The sequence below is a fragment of the Bos indicus x Bos taurus genome, chromosome 7, assembly GCF_003369695.1.
Source record: "Bos indicus x Bos taurus breed Angus x Brahman F1 hybrid chromosome 7, Bos_hybrid_MaternalHap_v2.0, whole genome shotgun sequence".
In the NCBI taxonomy this organism is placed as follows: Eukaryota; Metazoa; Chordata; class Mammalia; order Artiodactyla; family Bovidae; genus Bos; species Bos indicus x Bos taurus.
In genome coordinates this window covers 73,151,932-73,167,206 of record NC_040082.1, presented here as the reverse complement: position 1 = coordinate 73,167,206, position 15,275 = coordinate 73,151,932, and the positions used below count along the sequence as shown (strand labels likewise).

General features: G+C 44.2%; 1 protein-coding gene across 3 annotated transcripts in view; it reads left to right on the top strand.

Annotated features, from left to right (window-relative positions):
* Positions 1–14,213, top strand: part of SEMA6A (semaphorin 6A) — a 129,243-nt gene extending 115,030 nt beyond the window's left edge. For all 3 annotated transcript variants that reach the window (XM_027546936.1, XM_027546937.1, XM_027546938.1), the window contains one exon: positions 12,115–14,213. In XM_027546936.1, coding sequence (XP_027402737.1) covers positions 12,115–13,319 — 1,205 coding nt within the window. In that variant the 3' untranslated portion in view covers positions 13,320–14,213. The remainder of the gene's footprint in view (positions 1–12,114) is intronic.
* Positions 14,214–15,275: the final 1,062 nt, after the last annotated feature.

The following is a 15,275-nucleotide window of genomic DNA, read 5'->3' as shown; positions in this document are numbered from 1 at the left end:
AACATTCAGCAAACATGTGTGCTAAAAGGGAGCCTTCTGCTGAGTGCTATACTACAGGCTGATCTGATTCATGGAGGCTATACACAAGGAGCCTGCAGGTTAGCAAGGGGTACCCACAGGTGGCCTCTTGGCTAGCAGTGGGGCATGGCAAAGGCTGAGAGTTCAGAGAAGCACATAAAGGGTCAGAAAGGGAACTGAGATTGAAATGCTAGTCTGCAACCTTAAAAGTCATGCTCAGGGGTTTTGGCTTTACCTGTAGGCAGTGGGTGGGAGGGAGGGAAATACAGAGATCAAAGAGACTGACAGATGATAGATAAATAATAAATTGATTATTCAGTCCTATAGATTGTTAATTACACATACACAATATGTTTGGAAAATAGAATTTTGCGTCAGTTTTGAATCTATAGTGTTTTTCTGTATATCACTGGCATTTTCTACAGCTGTTTCATGCCAAACTAAGACCTCTGTGCTGGTAAAGCTGAGCCCCAGACTCCGCCTTCTGTGTCAGTGGGTAGAACATTGGGGTGCAGGGCACACGCCAGACTTCATCCAGAACAGATTTTGAAATGGCGGGGGAGGGCAGGGGGAGACTGAGAAAGAAATGATAATATAATTCAGGGTGCCACCATTTGGGGCTTCCCAGGTGGCACTAGTGGTAAAGAACCCACCTGCCAATGCTAACTTTTACTAAATTAATATTTCTTTGTCACCTGCCAGAAAAGGAATCTATTGGTAGTCTCTGACATTTCTTTGAGGCACCAAGGAAAATGATCTATTGTGAGCCAGCCAGGCACTGGGCTCTCTACTGGACGACCTGGAAGGTTCCCTGCGAGCATGGGTGTTTGGGGGTGGGGCAGCAGGATACCCACGTGGTCAGCTGTAATTGTTCTTTCAGCCGCACAGGCAGAGATGTAGATTTGACCTAATTAATTTTGTATCCTCTTGACAACTTGCTAAATTTATCTGGGGTCTTGATGAGATTATTGTGGAAAGGGTAGAAGGAAAAGAAGTTAAATGTCAGCCACGTAGAAAGCTGTTTCATCTCCCTGCCTGCCTGAAAGTGCACACCAATATTTGAATTTTCTTTTCTAGAAATACCAATTGAACCTTTTATCTTCACTTAACATCATTTTCTCAAAAAAAAAAAAAAAAAGGACTCAAATTATGATTAGAGAGACTTTTTTATTTTAAAATCAGCAACTTAAATCTTGGGGTGTTAAAAAAAAAAATCAGTTCACCTCTAAAAGTGCTACTTACTTTAATCTGTAGCTACTTTTTTAAGCCACATCACCCTTGACATGAATTCATTTGCCTCACCCTTTTCCTTCAATCTTTTTCCCCCTTTCTCTCCTATCTTTTGCACAAAAACACACACAAGTGACAAAGTTTTCTGACAGCTTAATGGAACTTTCAAGGACTACAGGGACTAGGTTAGGCATGATCGTATTAACTGAACATCTGGTGTAGTTAAAAATGTGCTCTTTAATTGGCTCAACTGCACTGTGCTCAGCTAAAATTTGTTTTGTCCTCACAATCAAATTGGGAAGAGTCAGTGTGTATTTTGGAGCACGTATATTAATGGGAAAATAATACTAGCTTTGTCTCAGAACTCTTTCTGATAGCCTTGTTTCTTGGAGTTAAAAAAAAAAATGCTTGTTATATACAGGTTTGACTTTGCAAACCTCACTGCTCCACAGACAAAGTAGTCTAGCAAGGGCAAAATGGTGGAAACAGGGAAATTTCTTGAGGATAGCCTCTCTTTTCTTGACATTATACATGAGAATGGCCTCAAAAGCTGCAAGAGTTGCTCAGAATACATAATTCATGCCATTGCTATAGAAGGAAAGAGGATGGAAGCGCTGTATCCACTCGGGGGTTGCAGGGAGACACAGGCTATGCAAGTCATAATAGGTAAAGTCCTGCCAAGCGTGTGACTGTGCTGCAGGCCTGAGCAGACCCACAAGAACCCCATCAGACACCAGTCTCCCAGCACTTCAGTCACAGAAAGACTCTAGAGTCAACCACTGAAACACAGCTGGGTAAATTCACATATATTGGGTACAGAGAACACGGGCTCTTCATAGGTGTCAGAAAGCTAATTACGGGTTGTATGAAGGTTTGTCATCCTTAATTAGTATTTCTTAAGCTCTTGTAAGTCTATAGTTGGGTGTTATCTTTGTAAAGAGATTCCTTTTTAATGTGACAATAGGAATTTCCCACTGCAATTATTTTTAAAATTTGTGTTTTTAAAAAAGATGCACTCTTTTTCAAATATGTATCTGCAATTAGATTTCTTCACTGAAGGCAGGCGCAGCCATTAGGAACTGTATAGAGATAATGAAAGTTCAGTACAATCACCACAGACAGCGCTCATTAGGAGAGAAAATGATGTCAAGAAATTTACAGGGCAGCACACTGCGTTACGCCTAACCTTTTGGACATATTAGAGCCTGTCATTTCCAGCCCTACAGCCTCTTGTTATTCATAAATAATAGATAACACTGGACACAATCATCTGACATTTGTTAAGGTAATAAATATACCCTAAGTGCTGACGGGTCTTGCACTCCGTGATTTAAAAGCACACAGCAGAAATTTAATGTAACTTAAAATGTCTTATATAATTCTATGGGTTTGCAGATTCAGTTCACCTCAGCAGATGTGTAACCACCGAGCTCTGCTGAGTGCACGTTGTAAAGCAGGACCTTCATTTGAGGAACAGAACATGAGCTCAGGTCCCCTACTTCTATCCAGAAAAGAAAGGAAAAGAATCTTCCTGGGTTTTTTATTCTCTTGTCTGATCGTGGCGAGGTAAGGGGAAAGATCCCCTGAACCAGATGTCCCTTGATGGCTGTGCATTGTTTGAGGAGATGTCAAGGTGACATGGGATGCAAGCTTTAAGGGAGGATGCTCTACGCAACTATTTGGTAGTGAGCTCCTACCAAGCTTCTCTTTCCTTTGTCCCCGAGACCCAGTCCTGACTGGGCTCTCTAGGACCATCCACTAACTGAAGGCCCCTGGGACAGAGATGGGGAGCATGAGAAATTCCTGCGACTTTATAGTGGGGCAAATAAAGAGACAGTGGGCATTTTGCCAGCAGCTTCTGGCTCCAGCAGAAGGGTTGATTCTGTTACAGAAGTAGTGGTACAGCATTTTAGGCCATACGTCAAGCTTTTGTCAGGTACCAAGGGGAAAGTGTTAGGGATGTATTGTTCTCACCAATAAAATCACATCAATTTTGTATCCTTTGTCAGAATATGGCAACTGCAAGAAAATGTCATACACAAGACCCACTAAAGATTCATACTTTCGTGAACATCAAGGAAGATTGCATTATTATTTTTTTTATTTTACAAATAATTTAGCAAGTCTGGCTACACATTGCCTCAGTGCTGTCTGGGGTTGGATTTCAAAGTGAAACACTTTGATGTTGTTCTCTGGAATATTATTCCTATCATTTAGGGCAGTGCCTCTCAAGCTTTAGCGAATGTATGAATCATCTGGAGGCCTTGTTAAAACACAGATTTCTGAACCCAATCTCCAGAGATTCTGATTCAAAAGTTCTAGTAGGACCCAAGAATTTGTATTTTCAACAGGTTACTAATACGGAGTCACCCTAATTTAGGACACTTTTCAAATTGTATGGGCTATCTTATTTAAGGTCTCTCTCCAAGATTCTGTTATATTTTTAAATCCTTATTTCTCCATTCTTGGTTAACACACTTGAACCCAAAGTGTTGCATCAAAACAGTTTATCTGGGACCACACAGAAAGCAGGTAACTTATCAGTTGGAAACACTCACCTTACATTATTAATTGAGCATTAAATGTGTCCTGCACAGTGCTAAATGCTTTACATGAATTCGTTTATTCAATCTATTTAGTCTATCCACAACACCCATCTCAGAGTCAATACTACTGGGGCTTAGAGAGATTGAGTGACTTGCCCAGGAACACAACTAGTTAGTTATAGATTCAAGACTGATACCCAGGTCTTTATGATCTCAAGATTTACATTCTTAACCAATAATACCCAAAATCATCTATAACCCAGATTCCATGAACTATATTCCCAGTAAGTTTAAGTTTTAAGAGTATTCAAACAAACCTGTCTCCTTAACAGTAAGTTTAAGAGTATTTAAACAAACCTGTTTCCTCAAATTTGTTTTATCTTTGCATTGCAGAGAAAAAAAATCAGAGTGCTGCAAAAAATTCCAAAGAATGACCCAAATTCCACAATTTTATAAGACGATCTACTTCCTTATTTTGTAGCCTTGATGTCTCTTAAGAGAGCAAAGAAAGATGGAACCGGGAAGCTGGAAAACAGAAATGCTTTGTCTGGTTTCCAAAACTTTAGATGTTGGGTTTCTAGTCTTCCAAGAAAGAAAACCTCAAATAGAAGGAAAGTAAACCATGCAAATTCTGCTTAAAACTTGGCCCATCTGAAATAGTCATTACCTTTACAAAGACAGTGAGAGTCTCAGCACATGGAACCACAGGTCAACATTCCAAAGCATGGCTTTTAAAAATGATCTGATCATGACCCCCATTCTAGACCTCATCTCTGCTCTGGGTGCAGTCCTCCCAGGGGCAGGGCCGAGTCTAAAATAGTGGGGCCGAGGAGGAGGAGCCAACCAAGCACTCCCACTGGCACGGAGGGGAAAATGAAGCTTTATGCTCATCCTCCCTTTTCCTCCTGCAATGGCATGGCCACAACAAATAATGCATCAGTTTCAGAGGTGATAGGACTGGAAGTGGATTCATCCGCAGACGACCACAGGCAGCATCATTTCAATATGGGAGTTTTAAAATAGCCTCTGAACGGAGGATATTAAACAGCCAGGAAGCTGTCTCTACTGTGGCGTGGTCAGTCATTAACTTGATACCTCTGGAAGACAGACCATGGCCTCTTCCAGTACCTAATCTTTGGCCTGCCAGGGGGGAAAAAAACGATTTGAAAATAAAATAAAAAGGGAAAGTTTGAGTTGTAAACTCTGAGCCCATTTCCATGGCTGCTGGTGGTTCCATTTATTCCTAAGCCATCTGGTTCGCATTATGCCGTGTAAGACTAGGAGAAGGCTGCTTCCTGCCGAGATAACCACAGAGAGCTCCCCCTGCACTTTCCGTGTGGTCATCTCCATGGGCCGGGGTGTGGCTCTGAGAATAAATTATCTGCAGTTAGGTTTTTCCCCTATTTGTTTTTTTCTCTCTTTGCAGGGATTACAGCGGGTCCTCTGTGGTTAGCGGCCGCGATGCTTGGCCCGTGACTCGTTCATTCATTCATGCTGCCTTGCAGGACTCTGAGGCTGGCATTTTGGTGCACTTAAGATTTTCAAACAAGAAAAATTGGGTTGTTGGATTCCATTCACCCAAGTTGTTATGAGGATTTCAAGGAAATTACAGGCTTGTCTTACTATAAAGCAGAAGCAAGAGTCTATTTTTAGGGGATCCCACTCCGGAGCTTTTCTTGGTATTTTGCCATCTTTCTTAGCTCTCAGGCCCAACACGAGCCCCGCTCAGGCTCAGTGGTGGAAGAAATGTCCATCCTCCTTTTTGCCTCTGCATATTTCTCTAAAGGACACAGAGAGGCTTTGTTGTCTTTGTGGTCAGCGGGTCCGCTTCACACAGATGCCTATTAATCACTTCACTGTGGAGACAGACACATCCATCATATCGCAGCAGCTCCGAAACAGGCAGTCCAGTGAACAGGGGTGAGAGGGGAAAGTGTGCACTTAACCATTTCAAGGTTCTGATAGTAGAAGGTCTCATGTACTTAGCAAGGTAACTGGAGTGGGGATGGGTAAGGCTTTTCCTTTGGTACTTAGTTTAACAGGTGCGAGAGTAAATTTATTTCTCTTTGTTTGGCTTCATTTCTTTGATAGGACAGGTAACATCTCCCAGCCATGTCTGTATGGTGCAGGGGATAAGTATAGTTGAAGACAGAGTCTTATTTTAATAACAGTGATAATAAATTCAAGTAGGCTGGCTGTGCTTTTGATGCAAAGGTACTGACTCTTGGAAGCCTGTAGTTTCTCAATAATGGATTCAGTGTGGAACAGAATAAGCTGAAAGTCAGTTTTCTTAGGCAAGAAGACCCTTGAAATCAGAGGTAAATTAATCGGTAATTTTCCTTCCAAATGGACATGTCTTCTAAACATCTTTTTTAGACTTTCAAGGCTTTTCACAGCCTGTTTCCAAATGGGGTTCAGCTCTCACTCCTATCTTCCCCTCCAAGTACTCATTCAGGCATGCACTCATTTACTATTTATTTAACAGCTATTTACTGAGCACCTGTATGCCTGGGGGTGCAGCGGAGCAGAAAATCTCTCCTTCCTGGATCTGTCTGGAGCAATTTAGGTGTAAAAAACAGAGCATCATAAGTGATGACTTTAGGGGAGAGAGGTGCAGAGGTCCAGGAACCCTTAACAGAAGGAAGAGCTAAACTGGCTTGAGGGAATTGGAGACAGTTTCTTCAGGTCAGCTGAGACCTGGAGGAGGTCAGAAGGCTGGGAGGTGAGCAGGGGTTTTCTGGGCAGAGGGAGCAGCCTGTGTGAAAGCCCAGAAGCAATGAGAATGCAGCAGAGAGGTGGTGCCTAGAGCTAAGAGGCTAGAAGGCACCTGGACCACTGGCCATCACTGAACACAGCCTGCTCTTTCCTCCCCTCCATGCCTGGGTTCTTGTTGCTCTCTCCACTTGGGTTGACATCCCATGCACTTGAAGTCTTAGCTCAAACGCCAGCTCCTATATAAAGCCTTTGCCCATCCGTATTAGGTAGAAGCAATCATCTCATGATGCTTCTGGGCTTTGGATGTAGTTCATATGCACACACCTATCTTCTCCCGTACTGGATCACAGACTTTGTGCCTCCTTCATCTTTGTCCCCCCAAAGCCCACCAAGGGACTTTCATCCATGCTCAGTAATTGCTTGCTGAAGGCAGCCACAAGGTGCATTTGGTCAAAACCTTGTTAGTCCAGGAGAGGACAGTCAAGGCGCCAACAACATCACAATCCAGCCCTGAGTTAGGAGAGTATCTTTTCTGAGGCATGTTGTTCCCAAGCCTGGCGCTGGGCATCCTGTGCAGACTAGAGGCAATGGTAGAGAATCTTCGAGCTACCAAAAACCATTGTTTAAATAAGGAACTTGATGTTTGACATTTCAAAGTGCATGGACATCATCATCATAGGAAAAATCAGAACTGTGTTGGGTTTCCTCTTATTTTGCCATTTATAACTGCTCTTATTGTGAATTACATATTGTAGGGCCTGGAGGGTGGGGTTGTTCATAATCTTTTCAGCCTCTAAAGAGCTTCACACTGCCCCTCTGAGACCTCCTTCCAGCAGCCTCTGAAAACTCTCTCAGCTCAGAAAAAAAAAAGAGTGGAGATTCTATTCTTTCTCAGTTCTGCCAATTTAAGGCATGATTTCAGAGAAATCTTTGGGCCATTGTGTGTCTAGCTTCCTGCAATAGGAAGGTGGAAAGAATAACCATTTAGCACCTCATGACTAGTGAGAAATAGCTGGTGGTTAATGAATCAATGCAAAGGGTTTCTCAGATACTCTTTTCATTACTAATGCCCCATTTTCAACTGGCGAGAGCAGAAGGCCCAGGGGTCGGTAGAGGAAGGTATTCCAACAGCCCAGGGTGGAAAAGGCATCACCCTACAAAGGCCCTTCTACTTGCCTAGGGTTTCCGCGCCACTCCTGAAGCAATGATGTTCCTCCAACCCTAACCCTGAGCCCTTTGCAAAGACGCATTGGTTTTGTATTAGCTGATTTCACTGGAGCACTCAGTTGTTACAAATAACCCATTTACCTTTATCCTCTCTTTTGGAATTATCCCAGAACAAATATCTTTTTACTTTAAAAATAGTTTATCCTATTATTATTTTGAATACATATTGAGCACCTTTATAGATTTCTTTCATCTAATGGTTGTTAGTATGATTATATTCTGTTATATGGGGATATTCTGTGATTTCAGAAGCAAATCACTTCAAAGATGACCCACCAAGTTTAGAAGTTTATTTAAAATCTGTCTCTAAATGTGTTGCAAACCCATTTATTTAATAATTACTCAGTAAGTGCTCGACCAAGAGCCCTGGGGATGGTGAGGATTATAAACACATATAAAATATGTACCCTACCCTCAAGGAGCTGATTATAGGATTATTACCCCACTAGGAATCTAACTCGGAGAAGGCAATGGCACCCCACTCCAGTACTCTTGCCTGGAAAATCCCATGGACGGAGGAGCCTGGTGGGCTGCAGTCCATGGGGTCGCTAAGAGTCGGACATGACTGAACAACTTCACTTTCACTTTTCACTTTCATGCATTGGAGAAGGAAATGGCAACCCACTCCAGTGCTCTTGCCTGGAGAATCCCAGGGACGGGGGAGCCTGGTGGGCTGCCGTCTATGGGGTCGCACAGAGTCAGACACGACTGAAGCGACTTAGCAGCAGCAGCAGCAGCAGCAGGAGTCTAACTAGTAATATGCATGAGTCCTAAGTCATTTCAGTAATGTCAGACTCTTTGCAACCCCATGCACTATAGCCCACCAGGCTCTTCTGTCCAAGGGATTCTCTAGGCAAGAATACTGGAGTGATTGCCAAGCCCTCCTCCAGGGGATCTTCTCAACCCAGGGATCAAACCTGCGTCTCTTTACATCTCCTGCACTGGCAGGAAGGTTCTTTACCACTAGTGCCACCTGGGAAGCCCAACTATTAATATAATCACTGTGTTTTGCTCAACATTTCCCACTGTTGTTGTTTCACTTATTTCAAAATTCAGGGCCTACAGGCAATCCTGAAACAGAGGTACATGTTCCCTGATGTTGCCTCAACATATCAACCTTTTGGCAACATTTGCAAAGCCCAAGGATTGGAGCTGGGAAGAACACGTCTGCCCCTCCTCTGGGAGACCCATAGCAAATAGAATCTAATGGCAAAGCTGTGACTGTCACTCTTAAGCCCTCCGTGAGCTACTAACCCCCCATCTCTCTTTGGTGGCTTCCTCTGATCTTTAGATGTGTCCAGCAAACTGCTGTACTTAAGCTCTTTCTTAATCATTATTTCAACTGATTCTTATAACTACGCAGTAAGGCATTAAAATTAAGGGTGTTTACCCCACATTACAGATGGAAAAAACTGAGGCCCAGAGACATTGTCACTTGCTTAATGGTCACCCAGCAGTAAGTGGGAGCAAGATCTCTAGTGTTAACACTACCCTCAGCCTGACTGACAGGTCTGGTGTGTTCAAGTCTTCACAATGACCATCTGTACAAAGCTGATTTAATCATTTCCACAGATGCTGCTGTGCCCTTTTCTTATGATATAATCAGAAAGCTTTAAGTTTGGAAGGCATCTTCCAAAAATAACTTTTCACGTCTTATCTTCTTGACTTTGCTTTCAAGTTAATCTCTGATCTGTTTCTAACTTTGGACATGGGGTTTCTGATTTTGCACAAGCAGAGGAGGGAAGCCACCTGTTTCAAGGTAGCTATCTCAAAGCCCAAGAAATGCAGAAAGGTTTTTAAAGACACTATTTACATAACAAAATGAGCCAAAGAAAGCTGTCTGAGACTATTTTTCTCAAAGGTCAGACCCTGCTTGATTTGTTAAACAACCAAAACCTGAACTCAAATGTCATGCACTAAAAGAGTCTTTCCCAGTGAAAGAGCAAATGGGGTCCAAGAGACTCGGATAGTTAAGCATCTTCAGACAAGAAAGACTATTTGGGAGCTAAAAGCAAAGTTAAGAAGAAGCAATGTATATACTTTAAACTTTTGCAGTTTTCCCAATTAAACAATAAATGAAACAAATGGATTGCTCTAGCCTTCTTCTATGATCCTCTTAAACTTAGATGGTAATTTAAATTGTAAATTGACAGTCAATTGTAGATCACTACCTATCACAAGTATGAATTTATTGGGGAGCCCCCATAAATACAGTTGCCAGAAGGGGCCCAAGAAATGCCCACTGCTATGAAACAATCTACCTAATATCTGTATTGGGGGGGCCTAGCCTGTGTTACACCCCACTGACATCACCAAGTCAATAAGTGAAATTAAGCCCATTTTATTCACAGGTGTACATTTCTGTGCCATCATATGTAGGTGGTTAAAAATGATGCTTAGTAGAACACTATGCAAAACCAAAGTTGAAAGAAAATTGGTTGCTATAACAAGGAAATGCAAATTTAAGGAAGAAATTCTCATTAGCGCAGTTACTTGGTATTACAACATATTTGGATGCAAGACACCCCACTGTTTGGGGAGCTCCACAGCCTAAAAAGGTGTGAGTTTTAGCTGAATTTCCTGCTGGTTTTTTGCCTCTCAGTTTCTACCCTTTAAAAGTTCATGAAGATAAATCGTGAAATATTTGACAAGTGTCACATTTGGAAATTAGTCAGTGTCTGATCGTATTTTCCCTGGGTGAGTTTCCCCCCTTACCCTTCAACACCAAGGGCATTTGTTTAATCACAGAATCTTTGTTTCTCAAGAGATATTTGGTGTTTCTATAATATTTATTCCCCACCTGCAGTTGCAATCCTTTGTCACAGGACAGTCATTTCCACAGCAACCAACTGTGATGTCACGATTGAGGGGATGAGGACAGTACACAAAGAGAAAGAGAATGCTTTCTTCTCCAGGCTAAGTTTTCTGAGTTTTAAAACCATTGCTTCACCAATCAAAATATTGTAACAGAAAAACCCCATGACAAAGCTGCATTTCCTCAGGGTCTCGGGTGTCACACACAAAGCATTTCAACAGAAGTGTAAGGGTTGTGTGTTGTGGGTTTGGGAAAGGGTAGAGATTTTTATTTCATTTTATTCTCATTCTGTACTACTGATATCTGCCAGTAAAATACATTAAACATATTCCAGAAAGAGTTGATTTAGTTGATGAAAAATGTGTCTCCTGAGACCAGAGAAGGTACATTTTCTGTCTTACTATCATTTCCATAATAGGAACAATGTTTACATTTCCTCAGCCTATGTTAGAGCCTCTAATGTATTCATGTTCTTTCACTCTCCAGAGGCAGGAATTGAGGTATTTGAGATTTTATTTTTTCAGCTACTGCATCAAGCACTTAAGATCTGACAATTGTGATGTGTATTCTCACTTGGCTTTAAAAAATAAAAGCTTCAGTGTTTGCATTTGATTAGAGTCTCTCAGCTTGGTGGCTGATTAAGCAGGAACAGGGAAAGCCACTTTCTTCAGAAACACAGCATCTTGGTTAATGTAGTGTAAGATTATTGACAGGCAGAGTCACATAATTTTTATTAAATTGAAGAGATTAGCTCTGCTGAAGAATCTCACCGTGACAGCAAACTCTAGCTGTAATAATGAGACCTGACACTTCTCAAACCCACTACAGGACCCCAAATGGTCTCTACTTTGAAATATTCTTTCAGCTCAAGTAGAGGAAGAGCTTCATTCAAATATTCAGCTTATTTACCTAAAATTGAGTTTTTTTACATGGGTTCTTTGTTTTGGGAGAAGTGATGCAAAATCAGCATAAACATTTGTAATCTATGGGCTTTAGCTACTCTCTTTCATTATAAATGATACCCACTGTCTTTCTCCCTGTTGCTTGAAATGCTAACCTAGCTGTTCTCCAGACAGAGGCCATGGGGCCCACCAGGAAGTAAGTCATCAGCAAACTCCCTGGAAGCCTGGAGCATTGTGCCATTTGTTTATTTAACATGCATAAAAGTATTGCCTATTTCCCCAGACACAGAATACCTCACTGGCACTTTTATGATGGGGAAGATTGAAAAAAAGATGAAAAGGGAAAAAGGATTAGATTTTGGAAAGGAAAAAACCGCCATATTCCACGGACTGAACCAACTTAGAGCCCATACTTGGAAAGAGGGGAATGCACCTTTCCAAAACACAAAGAAGACAATAAGGGAAGTCAGTTTACATCCTGGGGGGTGGGGCGGGGAGGATTAATGAGTTAATGTTTGGCAAGAGGGAGCCTCAAAGACAAGTTCTGCAGAGGTGCCATTGTCACTTATTACTGTTATTAATTAACAGGGTGAATGCCAAACAAAATTAAGCCTCGGGGTCTGCTCTCATTTCTTCACACCATATGCGATGTCTTTTGCAGGAGTGATTCGGGAGAGCTATCTCAAAGGCCACGACCAGCTCGTTCCTGTCACCCTCCTGGCCATCGCGGTCATTCTGGCTTTTGTCATGGGGGCCGTGTTCTCGGGCATCATCGTCTACTGCGTCTGCGATCACCGGCGCAAAGACGTGTCCTCCGTGCAGCGCAAGGAGAAGGAGCTCACCCACTCGCGCCGCGGCTCCATGAGCAGCGTCACCAAGCTCAGTGGCCTCTTCGGGGACACCCAGTCCAAAGACCCCAAGCCAGAGGCCATCCTCACGCCACTCATGCACAACGGCAAGCTCGCCACTCCCAGCAACACCGCCAAGATGCTCATCAAGGCCGATCAGCACCACCTGGACCTGGCCGCCCTGCCCACCCCGGAGTCCACGCCAACGCTGCAGCAGAAACGCAAGCCCAGCCGTGGCAGCCGCGAGTGGGAACGGAATCAGAACCTCATCAACGCCTGCACCAAGGACATGCCCCCCATGGGCTCCCCAGTGATCCCCACTGACCTGCCCCTGCGGGCCTCCCCCAGCCACATCCCCAGCGTGGTTGTGCTGCCCACCACGCGGCAGGGCTACCAGCACGAGTACGTGGACCAGCCCAAAATGAGCGAGGTGGCACAGATGGCTCTGGAGGACCAGGCGGCCACCCTGGAGTATAAGACCATCAAGGAACATCTCAGCAGCAAGAGTCCCAACCATGGGGTGAACCTGGTGGAGAACCTGGACAGCCTGCCCCCCAAAGTCCCCCAGCGGGAGGCCTCCCTGGGCCCTCCCGGAGCCTCCCTGTCGCAGAACGGCCTGAGCAAGCGGCTGGAGATGCGCCCCTCCTCGTCCTACGGGCTGGACTATAAGAGGAGCTACCCCACGAACTCGCTCACCAGAAGCCATCAGGCCGCCACCCTCAAAAGAAACAATACTAACTCCTCCAATTCCTCCCACCTCTCCAGGAACCAGAGCTTTGGCCGGGGAGACAACCCGCCCCCTGCCCCACAGAGGGTGGACTCCATCCAGGCGCACAGCTCGCCGCAGCCCTCAGGCCAGGCCGTGACTGTGTCGAGGCAGCCCAGCCTCAACAGCGCCTACAACTCACTGACCCGGGCAGGGCTGAAGCGCACGCCCTCGCTAAAGCCGGACGTGCCCCCCAAACCCTCCTTTGCCCCTCTTTCCACATCCATGAAGCCCAACGACGCGTGTACATAATCCCCGGGGTGGGGAGGGGGCAGGTGTCGAACCAGCAGGAAAAGGCGAGGCGCCCGCCCGCTCAGCTCGGCAAGGTTCTCCATGGCTGAGTACCCACCCGACCAAGACGGCCGCGGCGGCGCCCGGGACTCTGAGTCCCTCCCTGGGACGCAGTGGGGGCGAAGGGACTGTCGACAATTGGGCCGTGCGGTTCGGTGAAGGTTCACGACGAAGGACTCACCTCCATTTTTCTTCCTTCACTCTTCCCCCACGCCCTGCAACAGGCTGGACTCACGAAAGACTTCAATCAGCATCACAAACATGAGCCAAAAGCACACATACCCACCCCTCCACCCACGCCTACTGTGTGCGTCTGCACGCGCGCACACACACACACACACACACACACACACACACACACACACACACGGATAGCAACGGCAACATCGTGTCCATGACTGCACGGGGCGCTGCCCAACTGGGCTAGCGCTCCCACCTGCAAAACACATTTTTTAAAAATGAGAATTAAAAAGACAAAAAAAAAGAATTCATTGATAATTCTAACTCAGACTTTAACAATGGCAGAAGTTTACTATGCGCAGATACTGTGAAATGCCCACCAGTTACAGCTTTCTGTTATAACAGATGAATGCCATGCTGGGCAACTATGTCATAGATTTCTGCTCCTCTCTTTTAATGAAATAACGTGACCGTTAACGCAAGTAACTCTTTATTTATTGTTCACATTTTTTTTTTCCCTTAAGGAAAGGACTCTTCCACATACCATCCTCTGAACAGCTCTTCAGAAAGCCCCCTTGATAGTTAAAACTATTTAACGTGAAATCCATTAACTGGAATAATTGAGTTTCTTTATTTTTACAATAAATTCACTGAGTAAATAAGTCGGAGCTGGAATTCTGAGCTTTGTGTTTGGACTGTCTGATCTCTAGCTAAAGAAAAAACACTTAAGAGGGGAATATTTATTTAAATCTACCAGCTTAATTTTCTGGTCAGGTCCCTGGCCTATAACATGCAAAAGAATAATTTGTTTAAAAGTCCTTCCAGATCCTAACTTAAAGCAACCAGGAGAGGAACTTTGAGAATGGCACTTCATGTCCCATTGCTGCCAACATAGCTTTGTCAGGGGTTCCTACTTTCTGTGAAGGCACCAGCTTGTGAAACACCATCTCATTTTACCTTGCATGTGAGACAGCAAACAAAATCTACCACTGGTGTGAACTAATTAATATGCTGGCTGCTACCTTGCATAAATTAATGGTTTGATCACACAGGTTTTTCGTGGGGTTACATCTGTGAATAGCCTGTTTTCCACATGTAAATTTGTGCCTTACACCCTGAGTTGTGTACACTTGTAAACTGTCATTATGATAATCTTTTCCCTCTTTTGAAATAAATGCAGATATTTATTTGATCCTCCCTCCTCCCACCCCCACTGCAGTCCTCTGGAAGATTAGCATCCAGCTGAGGGAAGGAGGATGCAGTAGTGATGGTTATAGGGGAGCCGGGTGGTACCACAGCCCGATTCACACTTCCATCTAGTGGTGCCAACCCCAACCACCCTTTGGCCATTCTGCCAAGCATGGATCCCAGTGTTGTGGGTGGCAAATCCTCTTTCTTCCTCCAGAGCTCCCTGCTTCCCTTGTATTCTCAGATCATTTCAACATGATGATGTCCTCATTAGCCAGCAGAAAAGGGACTAATGTCCCAGTCCTCATTTCTGCTGTGTCCACTGCCAGGAGAACACGCTGTGTAAGGTTGGGCAGGCACCTGGGGGAAGTCTCCAAGCCATGTGCTAGGCACACACGTGCAGTGCACACAAAGAAATACCATGGAAATAGATGCAGGCAGGCTGGTCCCTGCTGTGATTAATGAGTAACTCCAAGTACAAGGCCAACCACAATGGATGCTGCAAAAACGTTGACTGGGGCAAAAGGTTTTTAGTTTTTTTTATTTCAC